This window comes from Ovis aries, chromosome 15 (assembly GCF_016772045.2).
Source record: "Ovis aries strain OAR_USU_Benz2616 breed Rambouillet chromosome 15, ARS-UI_Ramb_v3.0, whole genome shotgun sequence".
Taxonomy (NCBI): Eukaryota; Metazoa; Chordata; class Mammalia; order Artiodactyla; family Bovidae; genus Ovis; species Ovis aries.
Window position 1 is genome coordinate 40,007,697 of NC_056068.1, and position 18,077 is coordinate 40,025,773.

Sequence of the window (18,077 nt, forward strand, 5' to 3'; positions counted from 1 at the left end):
GCGCACTTGCACCAACTGGAGAGAGACACTCAGAGGAACACACACACATACACGCCCGTAGCTTGCAGAGGTATGCATATATGCGTGCACACACACACACGTACAGGTGACAGAGGTATACACACACATGCACGCAGCTCCACGCGCCTGTAAATACACCTACAGAGGCCACAGGCGCACAATTTTCTGGAGAGGGTGAAGCATGTTTTCAGTGCGCAGTGGAGTCTTGTCATATGCCCTCCTGGCGATTCTCAACTGCTAGGCGGAGCAACCCTGTCTGGTCACAAAGCCTCCCTTTGCAAGGCATTCATGTAAAACATTGAAAGAGTACATTACACTGGTCTTCTAGCCCAAGGTCCCCCATCCCTATTCCATTCAGTGAACTATTGTGACTGGAGAACAGCTCTGAACTAGATTTAAACACACCCACTGCGACATTCAACTCTCCTCTTACCAAAAAGTTTCTGCAGGACTTGGCCATCGTATAAATCTTCAGCCAGGTCTTTCACAATGATTCTTTCTCCAACCAAAACATCGTTAATCCAGTCAATTAATACCTGCAGAGAGAGAGAGAGAATAAGGGAAGACTCATAGGATGTTTCCTTACACACCAGTGTTCTCATCCTGGACAGTGAAAATTTGAATGAACTTCAGATTTTGAAAGGAGCAGAATTATCCACACACCTGAGTAAGTGTGCCAGCAGCTGTGAGTGTGAGCCCAACAGTCCTATTAACCTGCAGGTACAGGCTCTGCTAGTGCTGGTGGCTCCAGTGTCTCCGCTAACACCTCTGGCCCCTGCCTTCCCTTCCCCGAATGGCGAGGATCGTTCACACAGTGCTTGGCTGTGTGGCTTTGCGGCCAGGAGAGGATGGGCTTTGGAGTCATGCAAACTGGGGTTGAAACCCTCACTTTACCTACTAAAATAATTTGTGCATCTCTGGGATCGATGGACCGTTATGTGTTTGTGTGTGTACCTCTGTCATCCATGAGCCACTGTGTGCATATCCCTGTGATTTATCAATCTATGGCAAGCTAGTTATCTGCTTTGAACCTCTGACTCCCCACCTCTATAATGGGAGTTGAAGGCACCTCCCACACTAGGTGGTGGAAAAGAATTACAGGGTCTCCCTGGTGGTCCAGTAGTTAGGACTCCACACTTCTGCTGCAGAGGGCATGGGTTTGACCCCTGGCCAGGGAACTAAGATCCTACGTGCCATACCGAGTCCAAACCAATATTAGGGGAAAAAAAGAAAGGAATTACATACAGCAAGGGCCAAACAACCAGTAAGGGCAGATTTTATTAATAAATAAAGCACTCTCCCATTATGACACCTGGCCATGTGGTTACTGTCACCCCTATGTTCAGGAGGTAAAACCAGACACAGAAGTAATCACAGCCCCAGGTCCCAGAGGACCTGTGGGCAGGGACAGGAATAATCAGACTCTTGTCCACCTCACTTTATAGCACACGTTCTCCTCCCTGCACCAGGCTTCCTCTCAGTGGGGCTGTGCGGTGTCCTCTGTGGTCTGTGCCTTAGCCTCTATGCATCAGGCATTCAGCAGAGGCGTTCCAGGTGACCAGTCACTCAGTTAACCCACACGGCATCCCAAGAGGCAGGTAGCATCGGTTTCGTTTTTCAGGTAAGGAAACTGAAGCTTGCACAAGGCCACTGTCTGTTTAATTTCAACCTCTTGCTTTATTTATGAAGGTATTATTCATATATGATAAAATTAACCAATTCTAGGTATACCGTGTGATGACTTTTGGTCACCGTACATGGTTGTGTGACCACAGCCACAATCAAGATACAGAACAGTTCCCTCACCCTAAGAAGGTCCCTCTGGTCTCCCTGTGCCCAGTCACCTCTCCTGATCACAAGCTTCAGGCAAGCACTACAGTTCCGACTTTGTGACCACTTCCCCTAAACGGAATATCACCCACTTTTTTTGGGTGGGGGGCATGCTACATGGTATGTGGGATCTTAGTTCCCGACCAGGGATTGAACCCACACCCCCTTGCAGTGGAAGCATGGAGTCTTAACCACTGGACTGCCAGGGAGGTCCCAGAGCATCACCTTTTGACTTCTTTGACTTGGCATAAGCAGACTGCCTTTACAACACAGGCGGGAGCTGGGCTAGGTTTCCACCCTTGAGAGGAGGCTTGGGCTTTCAAAGCACATTGTTCTACTGGCCTAAGGCAGGGGTTCTATGCTTCCTCCCTTCCTCCTTCCTCTCTCTTCCCCTTCCCTCCTTCTCTCCTTCATCCATCCAACCATCTACACATCCAGCACTTATTAATGTCTGCTATATATCACTCTGTGCTGGATCCTAAGGGTACAAAAAAAGACCATCCCTGATGAAAAAAAAAAAGAACACTCTTTAACCCCAAGCACCTCCCCACTTAGTGAAGGAGACCGAGAAGTATATGAGTAGTTGGAACGTCATGCGATGACAACAGTACGGAAGCAAATGCATGAACCACAGCGGCACACAGAGGGGCTGAGTGACAGCCCTGGGGTTTGGAGAGGGCTTCCCGAAGGATGTGACCTGGCTTCGAAGAGCAAGGAGAGTGCCTGGGCAGAGGGACTGCATGGCCAAAGGCCTGGCGGTGGGAGAGCGGAGCAGCTGTGTGCAGGTGTGCACCGGGCGCTGCCGTGAACAGGTCTGCTGTCCCTGTGGCATCCTTGCCAAGCAGGGATTATTGGAGGTTAAAGAGGCAGCTGGAGCATGGAGATGCCAAACACCACCCCCAGGACTGTGGGCTGCAACCTGCAGTTCATAGGAAGCTACACACAGGTTTTGAACTGGAAAATGATACATTCAGCTTTGCGTTTTGAGTGAATCCCTCTGCACCCAGCGCCTTCTGGTCCTGTTTTAAGTGTAGCTTGGAGAAGCTGAAGAAGACAGACACAGAAGGGGGAGGAAATAGAGAATTTTTGAGGGTGACCACTGGTCAGTCACTGTGCCAAGTACATTACGCACAGTTTGTTATTTCATCTTATCATTTCTGTTTGAATCTCATCTCCTCCACTCATGCCATGACTATAAATGAACAATCAACGGGCTGTTCTGAGACTCAGTTTCCTCATCTGTGAAAGAGATGGAGATGATACTAAATCCAACTTCAGAGGGTACTTTTGAGGGACCTTGGGAAACGCAGTGAGAGGACTGTGTGAGTGAGAAGGTCCTGGCAAATGTGAGTTTTCTGCACTACGTTCTCCAGTGCCGATGGTCAGCACCATTCCTTGGGCACCTGTTATGTCCCACCTCTGTTAACCTGTAGACGTCCACCTTCTGGACTGCAAGCTGCCTGTGGCCAGGGACTACTGTGGATTTCTGTTCTCTCTGCAGTGGCTTGAGTGGTGCCTATGCAGGGTGACTGGTCTAGAGACACCTGTGGAGTCGGGAGGCACCTAAAGCCCCTTCTGATTTCCTCTTACCTTCATCAGTTCCTGAAGTTTGGGGTCGCTGCGTGAGTTGGGATCCACCATCGTTCGCACTTCATTCTCCTCTTTAAAAAAAAGAAAAGGCAGTCAGCGAGGTGGTTGCTCTGAAGGCATCAGGCTAACCCAGAGAGAACAAGAGACCCCGTTACCCAGCATCGTGTCCTCAGGGTCCAGCTCGAAGGGGATGGGGCTGAGGGGCAGGTTGATGGCGTTCATGCCTTCCTCCTGAAGCTCGGACACTATAAGAAGGAAGCGCAGCGTTAAGCGGCAGCCCATAGCCATGTTCCACACTGATGCAGACTGAGAAACGAAAGCACCAAGGATAGCCTACAGTTGTGATGCAGCTGCATCCAATTCCTGCCTCTTCTTGCTAAAAGGACCAAACTGTCCCCTTCATCTCACTCTCTGTCACCTTACTCGCTTTCCTAGAAAAATCGGGTATGGACATCTGCCTCCCTCCAGTAATGATCTTGGAATAAATGGAAGCAAAGTGAGCACTGACGTCTTTCTTAAGTCTCTGCCACGCCTCCCTCCTGTTCCTCCTTCAGGGGCTTGCCGTCCGGTGCAGAGTGCACACTTGACAAGTCTTTGCTGACTGGATGCACGAGGTCCCCACGCTGAGGCTCCATTTGAGCCACAGGCCTTTTCCATCCTCAGGTCAACCCTCCTCTGACTTCTCTCCTGAATTGGCTCCTGTGCATTTTTTTGGACATTTTTCTCCCTCCCTGCCACCTCCCCACCCCCCTCCTCCCATCCAGCACTGCTCGAGGATGCCTCATGCTGGCCCCTCCCTGGGCTCTGCATTTATCCCTTCAGCCATAGGGAGTCATGGGCCCTGGGGTCAGGCACCTCACTTCTCCAGGCCTGTTCCCTCAGCTGAACATCAAAAGCTGGACAGGTGACCATCAAGTTCTTTTACAGTTTCCCAAATCTTAGAAGTCTACAATTCCATTGTCCTCAAGAAAAATAACAAGAGGTCAGTGACCACTAGACACTTCCAGCCCACCCCCTCCATCCACTGACCCCCACCCCCCACATGAAGCCTTAGTAAAAAAGAAAAATACAAATCCCTACCACAAAACCAGTTGTGTGATGGCACTTTGCTGAGCATTGACCTTGGATTATTACCTCTCCTAAAAGCAGTGGCTCAAATCCTCTCAGTTCGACTCAATTCCAGTTTGCGCTCAATTCCTTTGCACCAATTAAGCACAGAACAACCGTTTTCTCTGAAGGAGCTGGTCACCAAACAGTTCTTAAAGAGGTGATATGGCAGCTGCAATCAACTTTGGTAAAAGCAATGTCCCGTCTTTCCATTTTATTTTTTTGTATTGACTCTGGCCTCACCGATTGCCAGCATATACTTGCAAGTACTCTTAAGCACAGGCAGCTGCTTACAAAGAGTTCTTTCATATTAGCAGACGTCACTGATGGTTGCAGTTGGACAGAGAGCGAGATTGCCTAACAAAGGGAGTGAAACCCACTCTGCCCTAGAGAGACACAACTCGCATTATGAAGCTGGTATTCAGTCCTGGTGCTGTGGGCTCTTGACATTCAGATGGGATATCAGCCAGTCACCATCTTGAATCTCCAAATCCACAGACACCCACCATTCTATATAATTCCCCCCACAAAACATAATTGAAAAATATAAGTGACACTTTCAAGGTTTAAATGATTCTATAAATATGGGCTTACGTTTGCTTTCCAGCAAAGCACAATTGCTTCTTTAGACTTTATAATGTCTCCTAGCACTCCTCCTAGGACTAGCCGTTTGCTTTTTTTTTTCTTTCCAGGCTGTTTCTCACAAAGAAGCAAGATTTCTACCACTTAACAAGCATCACTACACAGGCAATGGGAAGTGGAAATAAAGTTACGTTTCAGTGCGGGTGTGAGACTGGGTTAACTGGCCAGTGAAGAGACTAGCTCTTGCCCAGAACCTTCTCCATCTGTATATCCACCCCACCCCACCCTGCCACAGGTCTGTGCTGTCCGATACAGTAGCCATTAACCACATGCGGCTATTGAAGTTTAAATGAATTAATAACTCAGCTTCTTAGTCCCCCTGTCACATTTCAAGTGCTCAGTGGCCCCCATGGGGCAGCTGGCACCCCACTGGACAGTACAGATGTAGATTTCCATTATCACAGAAGAGTCAGTTGGATGGTGCTAGCCTGACTGATCCCATAGATCCAAATACTGATGATATCCAAATTTAAATCTCCAGCCTGATGCATGCTGCATTACGTATTTTTAAAGTTAATAAGATTGTATTATCTAAAACTGAATTCAAGGCAACAAAATCAGGGATAGGATAAAAATGCAGCACCTTCCTAGATATTTTTCATGTACAAAAACAACCAAGCTCTGTCCTAATTTCTTCTTTTGAGTGGTTTTATTTACCCAGCATCACTGGGTTGTGAAAACAAGAGTCAACTCATTATTAAGAGAAGAACCAGAAACAAACAAAAACAAACAAAATCTCTAGCCTAGGCCTGACCCTGAGCTCCAGACTCACTCAATATCTCCTCTTTGGTCTACTAATGGAGGTCTCAAATTTATACACCCAAAGCAGAACACGTGATCTTCAGTACCCTTACCTCCACTGTAACAACACCGCATCAAGACTTCTCCACCTTCCTTCTTATCCTCCTCAGTAAACGGCACTACCATTTGCATAAGAGTTCAAGCCAAAATCTGAGGAATCACCCTTCCCTTCTTCTTTTCCTCACTGTTTGCAGCCAATACATTGGCAAGTTTTCTGGGTTCCCCCTCCAAAACAGGACCCTATTCCAACCACTTCTCACCAGCTCCATCATCACCATTCTGGTTCAGGCCACCGTTATCTTTCACCTAAATAACCAGAACCGCCTTCTAACCTGCCCACTGCTTTCTGATGCATTTTCCCCACGTCAGTCTACTTCCTAGAGCACAGTCAGAATGATCTATAAAGATGTAAACACGATCATACATTCTCCTGCTTTATGCTTCCTGCGGCTTCCCCTCATGTGCATGCTTAGCTGGTCAGTCATGTCCGATTCTTTTGTGACCCTGTGGACTGTAGGCTGGCAAGCTCCTCTGTCCATGGGATTTCTCAGGCAAGAACACTGGGGTGAGTCGCCATTTCCTTCTCCAGGGGATCTTCCTGACTCAGGGATTGAATCTGCATCTCCTGCATTGTGGGAGGATTCTTTACTACTGCCACCTGGGAATTCCCATTATACTCAAAATAAAACCCCAATTCCTTCCTAAGACCTACAAGACCCTCTGAATAGTCCCCTGCCTCCCTCTTGTGTTGTATTTTCTCTACAGCACTCATCACAATCTGAAATAACTATTATTTCTACATTTATTATCTATCCCCTTCTCAATAGAATGTAAGCTGTGGAAAAACTGGCACTTTTCCTCTTTTGTTCACTATTAGATCTCTGAAGGGGAGTCAGGACTGCCTACATTCAAATCCAGGCTCTACCACTTATTAGTACGTGACTTTGGACAAGTTCATCCATCTTACACCTCAGTTTCCTTATCTGCAAAATGGGGGTGATAATAATATTCCCTACCTCCTAGAGTTGTTGAGAAGATTAAATGAGTTAATACATGTAAAACATTTAGAAGAGTATCTGTTACCTGGTTAAAAGCTATGTAATTATTTGCAATTATTACTTAAAATGATAAGCACTCAAGGACCATTTGTTGAATAAATGAATAAACCTATTAAGATGACTCTTCCACCGCACAGGTTATAAGTTGAAGCACAATTTACCAGAGCAGTGTACAGCATGCAAAGAAGACTTTCAGCCTGTCCTTAGGGGAGGAAAACCATACTTTGGCCTGATCCTGTGTGTGCGTGTGTGGGCACGTTTCTAGGGCAGAATTTCCAGCTTACTTTTTGTAAAGAGAAAAAAGCTACCTCGGTCCCAAGACTGTTGTCCAGTCAGAGCCAATCTGAATATAGAGATATCTATACCTCTAACGTGTGACTAGAAACACCATATTTGCAGCCAGGACTCCTAAAGGTGGGTCTGAACAGCGCCTCTTTTTCTGTGTAGATCACTGTTAGAAATGTTTTCAGATGAAAAATCCCCAGTCAGAAACACTCCCCTCTGCCCTGCCTCTTTAATTCACTCACAGAGACAAAACAAACCCACGAAGAAAGGCAGAGATATGTTTGCAATTGGAAATGTTTTTTTTCAGGAAATGATTTGGTACAGGAACATCATTCCCATCCCATTAACTGCTGACTCGGAGCCAACTGTTTGTAAAAGTGAATATGCAAACTGCCCGGCTCAGGCTTGGCCCCCTGCCCCATGGGGCTGCATTAGTGGCCATGTTCCCAAAACAGCCCACGTGCTTTGGAGGTTTTATTTCTATTAAACCAAAGCAGGACCCAGCAGAAGCTCCTCGCCATCCCTGCACTCTGAAAGAGAAAGAGCTGCAATTGAATTTTCTCAGCATAGAATATGAATATGATGTTTTCCCCTGAACCTCCTCTAACAACCTAAAACTAGGTCTGAATGTGCAGCCTTTGGTGTCTCGCGGCGCCATTAGTCATAACTTAATAAACAGATTAAATGCCCAGCTGAAGGTCGGGCTTGGGAGAGCAGGGCGATTGCCTCAACTCCTGAAGTGCTCGCCATGAGGGAGGGAGCCTGGCTTTTCTGGGAAACACAGTGTGACTCTGGGTCCAGCTGTGTAGCAGAACAAGTACATGGATGGGCTTTGAAGTCTGAAAGACCTGGATTTGAATCCTACTTCTCTTTTTTATCAGCTATGGGACCTTATGTTGTTGACTTAAACACTTCAAAATGTGGTAGAAAACAATTTTGTTTAAAACAAAGGTGTAGGGGGGCACTGAATGGAATTAAACCAGAAGGAAAGAAAAAAAAAAAAAAAGGTGTAGCTGACACTATTAGTTTCTTCCCCAATATTGATTTTATCTTCTCTCTCTCTCTGCTGAAATAATACTCTCTCATTTTGTTCCAGTATACACTGCAAACCCCCACCCCACCCCCCAACTGCCATGCTTCTAGGCGAGATTTCGATTGAGTTAAGCTAATCATGATAATCTCAGTTCCTTTAGTGGTGACTGGCTCAAGCATTGTCAGGTAACACAATTCTGGTCAAAGAGCTGTAACTGGAAATTTCTAGAACCTTCTAGAAAAGTTGTCCTTCATTTTAAAAAGAGGCTCAAGGAAGAGAAGGTATCTTTCTCCTTCTAACCATACTGCATCAGGATGTTATGCCTAGATTTGTAGTCATGAGGTTAGGTCTGCCCGAAGAAGCTAATACGTTAAGGTTGGCAGGGAAGAAAGGAGTTCTTGTTGATACTGCTAAGCCACCATCCCTAGAGCCACCCTAGCGTTGTGTGTCTTGTTATAAGTGATAAAGGAAGTTCCTTTTTTGTTTAAATCAGCTGAGTTGGTGTCTTCCGGGGCTTGGAGCCTTAACTCTCTAATCGGTGCATGGGACACCAAGATTATAAAGTTGATGAATGAAGGCAGTAGGTATACAAAGAACAGTAATTTTCCCTCCCTTTTTTCATGAGAAACAGAATAGCTGCAGATATCTCTTATACTCCAAAATATATATACAAGGGCCTGAAGAACACCAGATGGAAAGCAAGTATGGTGAGAAGAATGGACAGAGGCTTCTAAGAGTACAAAAGGGTCCATTTGTGCAAAGCTAGCAATTTCATTCATGTGACCAATATACATTACTGGGCACCTCCTTTGAAGCAAACCCTGTGCCAGCACTGGGCATAGGGTTTGGGGATTTGACATGAGTCTGCCTCAATCTGTTCTGCTGGGAGAGGCAGGCACAGAAAAACAGAGTGGGCAGTATGCTGCACTCGGATGAGAGACATGTAACCAGAGGGCTGTGGGAGCTCAGTGGTGGGGGCAACAAGGTTAATTTTCGATGGGGAAGACTGGGAAGGATTCTCAGAAAGGGGAACATGTGAGCCGGACTTTGAAAAACTTACATTTTCATCCAACACAGGTGCCTCACAAAAGGCACGTCTTGTGTATAAACAGCAAAATGTAGACAAACAGGGCAGCTGCTGAGACAGCAGTAGTTATGCCTGAACACTGGGAATGTAGGGCACACACAGGAGAAACAGGGAGGAAGACCAAGGGGTGAATAAGTAGGCAGGGTCCAGAGTGTCGAGGGCTGTGAACTCATCTGTTCCCCAGCCTGCGCTGGACCAAGCTCCCCATGTCTGTAGATGAGAAACCCAAACACCATACTGAGGCAGAGCAAGAGGATAAGCAGGTTGTTCTTTCTCCTTCAGTGCCAGTGAACCCCAGTGAGGTACTTAGGCTGCTCTAGCTCCTTCTTGGGACTCCAGTGATTACTTTCGGGCCGTCATGAAAGCTCACTCAAGCTCCTTTAATTTCTAAATGGCTCAATGGTCCCCCCAGAAGTTCTTGCAGCTAGAAACATCTATACTGTCTGACTGGCAAATCCCAACAACTTTTCTCTATGTGGAAAATCAACCTGAAAGAACATCTACCAAAAAACACTTAATGATGAGAAAATGGATGCTTATATCCTAAGATTGGAAACAAGACAAAGATATCTCCTCTATTCAAAATCATACTAAAAATTCTAGCTATTACAATAATGCAGAAAAAGGAAATAAAAGGCACGCAAGTTGGAAAGGAAGAAATATAACCTTCCCTTGTGGCTCAGAGGGTAAAGAATCCGCCTGCAATGTGGGAGATCTCGGTTCGATCCCTGGGTTGGGAAGATCCAATGGAGAAGGGAAAGGCTACCCACTCTAGTATTCTGGCCTGGAGAATTCCGAGGATTGGAATAGTCCATGGGGTTACAAAGAGTCAGACACGACTGAGCAGCTTTCACTTTCATTTTCACTTTTGTTCGTAGATAATATAATTGATTGTGTAGAAACTCCCACAGAATTGACCAATGATGAAACAAAAGAACAACTACAACAAAACCCATAGCCTTCTGTGTTAGTTGCTCAGTCATGTCTGAATTTTTGTGACCCAACGGACTGTTCACAGGAAGCCAGGCTCCCCTGTCCATGGAATTCTCCAGGCAAGAATACTGGAGTTCTTAGCCATTGCTTTCTCCAGGGGATCTTCCTAACCCAGGGATTGAACCCTGGTCTCCCGCACTGCAGGCAGATTCTTTACCCTCTGAGCCACCAGGGAAGTCCATACTCTTTTTTTTTTTTAAATTTTTTATTTTTTTTATTTTTATTTTTTTTTTAGTTTTTATTTTTAAATTTTAAAATCTTTAATTCTTACATGCATTATGGCAAGGGGGCACGATAGAAGGTTAATAGACAAAAATCAATTGTTTTCCTATGCACCAACAATCAATGATTAAAGTTAGAAATTAAAAACACAATATCTTTTATCTGCTGTGCTTAGTCACTCAGTTGTGTCTGATTCTCTGCAACCCCATGGACTGCAGTCCACCAGGCTCCTCTGTCCATGGGGATTCTCCAGGCAAGAATACTGGAGTGGGTTGCCGTGCCTCCTCCAGGGGATCTTCCCAACCCAGGGACTGAACCCAGGTCTCTTACACTGCAGGTGGATTCTTTACCGTCTGAGTCACCAGGGAAGCTCAATAACATTTATAGTAGCACCCAAATATGCAATACTAAGATGTAAATCTAATGGCATGTACACAGGGATGGCATGTAGAAAATTACATAACTCTGATGAAAGAAATCAAAGAAGATCTAGATAAATTGAGAGATAGTCAGATAAATGGATTATAAGACACAGTATTAAAGTGTCAGTTTCTTCCAAGTTCACCTATCAGTTCAGTTCAGTCTCTCAGTCGTGTCCAACTGTTTGTGACCCCATGAATCGCAGCACGCCAGGCCTCCCCATCCATCACCAACTCCCAGAGTTTACCCAAACTCATGTCCATCAAGTCAGTGATGCCATCCAGCCATCTCATCCTCTGTCGTCCCCTTCTCCTCCTGCCCCCAATCCCTCCCAGCACCAGGGTCTTTTCCAATGAGTCAACTCTTCTCATGAGGTGGCCAAAGTATTGGAGGTTCAGCTTTAGCATCATTCCTTCCAAAGAACACCCAGGACTGATCTCCTTTAGAATGGACTGGTTGGATCTCCTTGCAGTCCAAGGGACTCTCAAGAGTCTTCTCCAACACCACAGTCCAAAAGCATCAATTCTTCGGTGCTCAGCTTTCTTCACAGTCCAACTCTCACATCCATACAGGACCACTGGAAAAACCATAGCCTTGACTAGATGGACCTTTGTTGGCAAAGTAATGTCTCTGCTTTTCAATATGCTATCTAGGTTGGTCATAACTTTCCTTCCAAGGAGTAAGCGTCTTTTAATTTCATGACTGCAATCACCATCTGCAATGATTTTGGAGCCCCAAAACATAAAGTCTGACACTGTTTCCACTGTTTCCCCATCTATTTCCCATGAAGTGATGGGACCAGATGCCATGATCTTAGTTTTCTGAATGTTGAGCTTGAAGCCAAGTTTTTCACTCTCCTCTTTCACTTTCATCAAGAGGCTTTTAGTTCCTCTTCACTTTCTGCCATAAGGGTGGTGTCATCTGCATATCTGAGGTTACTGATATTTCTCCTGGCAATCTTGATTCCAGCTTGTGCTTCTTCCAGCCCAGCGTTTCTCATGATGTACTCTGCATATAAGTCAAATAAGCAGGCTGACAATATACAGCCTTGACATACTCCTTTTCCTATTTGAAACCAGTCTGTTGTTCCATGTCCAGTTCTAACTGTTGCTTCCTGGCCTGCATATGGTTTCTCAAGAGGCAGGTCAGGTGGTCTGGTATTCCCATCTCTTTCAGAATTTTCCACAGTTGATTGTGATCCACACAGTCAAAGGCTTTGGCATAGTCAATAGAGCAGAAATAGATGTTTTTCTGGAACTCTCTTGCTTTCTCCATAATCCAGTAGATGTTGGCAATTTGATCTCTGGTTCCTCTGCCTTTTCTAAAACCAGCTCGAACATCTCGAAGTTCATGGTTCACGTATTGCTGAAGCCTGGCTTGGAGAATTTTGAGCATTACTTTACTAGCATGTGAGATGAGTGCAGTTGTGCGGTAGTTTGAGCATTCTTTGGCATTGCCTTTCTTTGGGATTAGAATGAAAACTGACCTTTTCCAGTCCTGTGGCCACTGCTGAATTTTCCAAATTTGCTGGCATATTGAGTGCAGCACTTTCACAGCATCATCTTTCAGGATTTGAAATAGCTCAACTGGAATTCCACCACCTCCACTAGCTTTGTTCGTAGTGACGCTTTCTAAGGCCCACTTGACTTCACATTCCAGGATGTCTGGCTCTAGGTGAGTGATCACACCATCACGATTAACTGGGTCATGAACATCTTTTTTGTACACCTATAGATTCAGTGTAATCCTAGTCAAGAGTTACAGCAAGCTATTTTGTGTATATTGACAAACCAATCCTAAGGTTCACATAGGAAGGCAGACTCAAAGTAGACAACAAAATATTATTAAAGAAGGACAAAGCTGGAGGATTGACACTACCAGACGTCAAGGTAAATGACAGCGGCAAAAGAACAGGCACACAGGTCAATGCAACGGAATAGAGAACCCAGGAACAAACCCACACAAATACAGTCAACTGCTCTTTGACAAAGGAGGAAAGGCAATTCAATGTAGAAAGGACAGTCATACCAACCAATGCGAGAACCATTGCACAGCCAACTGCAAAAATTAATCTAGACACAGACCATACACCTTCCATTTTAACAAGATCTTATGCAGATTTTAACGAAGTCCAAGTTATCGATTTTTCTTTCATGGTTTGTCCTTTTGGTGTTGCATCTAAAAACTCATCGCCAAACTCCTAAATCAAATAGATTTGTTATATTTTCTTCTGTATATTTTATACATTTTATATTTAAGTCTGTGATAATTTTGAGTTTTGTGAGAAGGTCGTTGAAAACAAGGAAGGTCTGAGAAAATGTGACGGCTAAGAGAAACCTTAGAAGATGTGACAGCGGAGGGTGACATGGTATCCTGCAAGAGAATTTGGGACAGAAAAAGGACATTAGGTAAAAGCTGAAAAAAATCTGAATAACTTAATAATATTAATATGGGTTCATGAATTATAACAAATGCAGCATATTAACATAAAATGTTAATAAGAGGGGAAACTGAACATAGGCAAAAGTGAACTCTCTGTATTTTCATTTTCCCTATAAATCTAAAAGTATTATAAAAATAGTCCATTTAAAAAATCAACCCAAATTTTCTATTTTTCCAACGAAATATAGTGCTCACTGGGGGGAAATCCATAATTTTAAGAGACACATATGTTTCTTTCCATCACCAAGGAGACAGTGGTAATTTATCCAACATTAGCTGACCCCTATAGAAGCATTTGTACAGGAAGCAAAGCACAAAGACCATTTCAAAGTCCTACAGTGCAAGCGGTACTTATTCCCAAGTGAGAACTTGTTTCCACACAGAAACTGCATGGTTTTTAGGTTTGTTTCCAGGGCTGAGATGAGAAGACAGAGCTTCCTCATAACTTAAGGATGCCTGGCAAGGTCATTTCTGCTTTCCCAAGAAGAGCTCTGTCCCACTAGTACAACCATCACTGAAGGTGTCTTTATTGCTTTCTCTGGAACTGCTTTGGAAGCTGAATCTATCCATTGTTCCTGATGGGGCTTTTATGACATGGCTGTTGTATTAGCTTTCCATTGCTGTAGTAACAATTACCATACACTTGGTGGCTTGAAACAACACAGATTTATTATCCTTATGGTTCTGCAGGTTAGAAGTCCAACATGGGTCTCACTGGGCTAAAATCGAGGCATTGGCAGAGTTTGCTCCTTTCTGGAGGCTCTAGGGGAAGGTTCATTTTCCTGCCTTTTCTGGCTTCTGGAGGCCACCTGCATTCCTTGGCTTGTGATCCCCTTTCTCCATCTTCAAAGCCAGCAGTGGGGGACGGGGGTCAAATCCTTCACATTGTGGTACTCTGACCTCTTTTTTTTGCCTATCTCTTCTATTTTTAAGTACCCTATGATTACACTGGGTCACCTGGAAAACCCAGGACAATCTCCTTATTCTAGAGTCAGCTGATGAGCAGCCATAATTGTGCCTGCAGCCTTAACTTCCCTTTGCCATGTAAACTAATATATCCCTAGATTCATTAAAATCCATATCTAGGATATGGATATCTTTGGGGGGGCATTACTCTGGCTCCAACAGTTTTCTTGGGGGACAGGTTCTGTTCTCAATACTCACCCCCGCCTACAACACGTGGGTTCATTCTTCTTCTATGTGAAATTATCAAAAGGAAATGCAAAATCACCACCCCTTCCATCCTAGCCCTTAAACCAGAGTTTTATTACTTAAAAAACAACAACAACAACAAACTTATCTCAGTGGCCATAATATAAAGCATCAGGCAAACACGGGAACAGCTCAGAGTGCCTCAGCAGACTGTCAGGGTTTCCCCACACTCTGCTCTACCTGGCATAGCTGTTTAGTCACCAGGGTCTGACATCTGGGCCTTGAAGCACAGCCAAAAAGGAAACTTAGAGGTTGGTATTGTGACGGGAGCTGACAGGGGAATCTATAGTCCCAAGTCTTAAAGTTTCCACCCGTGTCTTTGTTTTGGTCAATTTTATAGTCTCTGCAGAGTTGGAAGGCTGCCAGGCAGATGGCCCCTGGACATTAATTCATTGCTCAGCCAAACACGTGATTCAGCAGCCCTCCAATTGCAAGTACGCTCAGAGGGAGACGGATGCACCGTTGACTAGCTTTGGGCTGTCAAAACCATGTGAACGGAAACACCGGTGAGGTCTCAAGTAAGCCTTGGGAATTTAAAACAGTGCTCAGGCACAGAGGGTCTATGATCAAAATCAAATACATCACCACTCTTTGTCTTTTGCCACACCATGTCCGCTGTTGCTTTAGATCTAGCACCAGAACCGTCTTCTTGGTTTTAAAGGTCTGCTCCTACTTAAGTAGAAAGTGGTGTAGGTGTCACTCTGGGAGTTTATAACGGGTAACACCAGGCTATCACGCATGCGTGTGCATCTCTGCGCATCCATGTACCCTCGCATTTGTATCAATAACAGCCTTGGGGAGACCATAGCAACTGACCTGGTATGTTAGCTAATTAGATGTGAAGTGTGGGCACAACAGCTCAGGACAGCCAGGGTGAAACTGGCACTGCTCATCCCTTTCATTCATAAGCACACATGGGCATGTCTGGTACCAGGGGCTGGGCCAGGAGCTGTGAATACAATGGCAAACAAGTCCTTTCCTTCTGGGGTTGGTTGGTGGATGCCCGAAGAACAGCTACCTGTGGTGACGGCGAGAGACCAGTACACCAGGCATGTGCTGCTGCACCCTGAGGAAGTGCTCAGAGGATGCTGCAGCTGGGCAGGGAGGGGAAAGGTGCACACAAACTGCACCGCAGTAATGCTCTGTCCTCCACGCAGTCCTGAACCAAGTCCTGAGAGCATTCTTCCAAAGTGGAGAGAGCAACAGAGGAGCACATGGGAGATGCAGAGACCACGGGAAGACCAGCGGGGCTCTAGGCAACCAGCGGGGCCTCTGGCTTTGTATCACTGTATCGCCGGAGTCAAATTTCTTTATTTCTTTCTCTGTGGCTCTTTGACCTTCGTGTCTATAGCATTCCTATTTATTAATTCAAAGTAAGCCAGGCACTTATTTTTGCAGTGGCTTGATGCTGCTTAAAGTGCCACATCAAGGACCAGTCCCTTGGAATTTCCAAGTGGTGGACTCCACTGAAACAAGGGCTCTGGGTAGGCGGGTGGCCAGTGAGTGACAATGGCACTGTTGTTTTGCTTGGATCAGTTCACTAGTGGGCTAAATCTGGATTTGTCTGGAGGTCAGCTGGTGGTTTATCCTGAAGGAGCACTGCTGGTGGAAACTCTCCCTTGAATGGATCATGGTGACGTGAGAGAACACATACTCGCACTGTGTTTCTTTTGTGCCAGGGACGCAGACGCGGCACCTTTCTTTAATAATATATACGTTTACTCATTTAATCTTCCCCCCAATCCAATGACTAGGAACTGACTATCCCCATTTCACAAATGAGGAAAATGAGGCCCAGAGAGGTTATGTAACTTGAGCAAAAAAGTGGGACCCAGATTGATCCCAGGTCATCTGGCTCCTGGAATTTGCTCAAGTTCATATCCATTGAGTCAGTGATGCTATCTAGCCCTCTCATTCTCTGCCACCCTCCTCTCCTTTTGCCTTCAATCTTTCCTAGTGTCAGGGTCTTTTCCAATGAGTTGGATCTTTGCAAAGAGGTGGGCAAAATATTGGAGCTTCAGCTTCAATATCAGTCCTTTCAATGAATGTTCAGGGTTGATTTCCTTTAAGATTGACTGGTTTGATCTCCTTACAGTCCAAGGGACTCTCAGGAGTCTTCTGCAGCACCGCAGTGATTCGAAAGCATCGAATCGTCAGTGCTCAGTGCTTGGTTGTCTTTATGGTCCCACTACACTCACATCTGTACACTACTGGAAAAACCATAGCTTTGACTATGTGGACCTTTGTCAGTAAAGTGATGTCTCTGCTTTTTAACATGCTGTCTAAGTTTCTCATAGCTTTCCTGCCAAGAAGTAAATGTCTTCTAATTTCACAGCTGCAGTCACTGGAGCAAACTTCAGGAGAGAGTGGAGGACAGAGAATCTGGTGTGCTACAGTCCGAGGGGTCGCAAAGAGTTGGACATGACTTAGCAGCTGAACAACAACAGCTCGCTCCAGAGTTTACGTCCTTAACACTACACTGTATGTTGTTCCAGTTCTGCGTAACAGTGTTTTTTGTACACTGAACCCTACAGGTGGTCTGGTCACTCTTCGTAGGCTTAGCCTCTCTGAGGACAGAGGCTACACTTAAGCTGTATTTTTGTTTGTTTTACATAACAAGTTATTTCTGGCTAGAAGAGAAAAAATGCTAATTTAAGAGAACCTGAAAAATATTTAAAAACTAAGAGGAAAACAAGCCTACTGCTTAGACGTAGCATGTTATGTTTTCTTCTGCTTTCCTACGTTTTATATACACACTTACACATACTCCCATACTGGGTACATACTGGGTAGTTCTGTGGCCAGCTTTTACAGTACCAGATAATCTCACTGTACTTCCTTATGCCATCAAAGCTCTCCCTTTAACTGGCTTTCTCAACCTCTGTTGAAGGTATGCACACACATTGCTTAACCCTTCCATAACTGTTGGACATTTAGGTGGTTCCCAGTCGTCGGGGAAGGCGGCTGGATCTGGAGGGTTGAGTCATTTGGCAGCTATGGAAGGGGGTGAGGTGGGGAGGGGAGGGGGTGCTTAGGCAGCAGGACCAGCAAGTGCAAAATGTGGGGCCTCTGGGGAACCAGATGACAGCCTGATGCGAGGTTCAGGCTACAGGCTCTTCGCTCTCTTTAGTGGATGAGGAAGCTCAAGTTCAGAAAGTGTAGGAGACTTCCTGAAAAGTTCTCTGGAAGATGATTCTACCAGTTAGCTGTCTCCATTCCCCAGTGTATGAGTTTGAAGTCATTTGAAAGGGGAAAGAAATCCCAGGAAAAGGGGTGAGGGGTGAGGAAAGAGATGCAGAGATGTAGGAAGAGCCAGCGAAGGAGGCCCGTGTTA

General features: G+C 45.3%; 1 protein-coding gene across 3 annotated transcripts in view; it reads right to left on the reverse strand.

Annotated features, from left to right (window-relative positions):
- The window catches only part of PARVA (parvin alpha), a 166,818-nt gene that overhangs the window by 60,911 nt on the left and 87,830 nt on the right, over positions 1-18,077 (reverse strand). For 2 of the 3 annotated variants that reach the window (XM_015101013.4, XM_042233043.1), the window contains exons 2-4: positions 3,597-3,686; positions 3,442-3,512; positions 455-557 (exon numbers count right to left, since the gene is read on the reverse strand). In XM_015101013.4, coding sequence (XP_014956499.2) covers positions 455-557; positions 3,442-3,512; positions 3,597-3,686 — 264 coding nt within the window. Of the gene's footprint in view, positions 1-454; positions 558-3,441; positions 3,513-3,596; positions 3,687-4,575; positions 4,829-18,077 lie in introns of those variants that run through there. The other variant, XM_060399887.1, reaches the window with a different exon arrangement.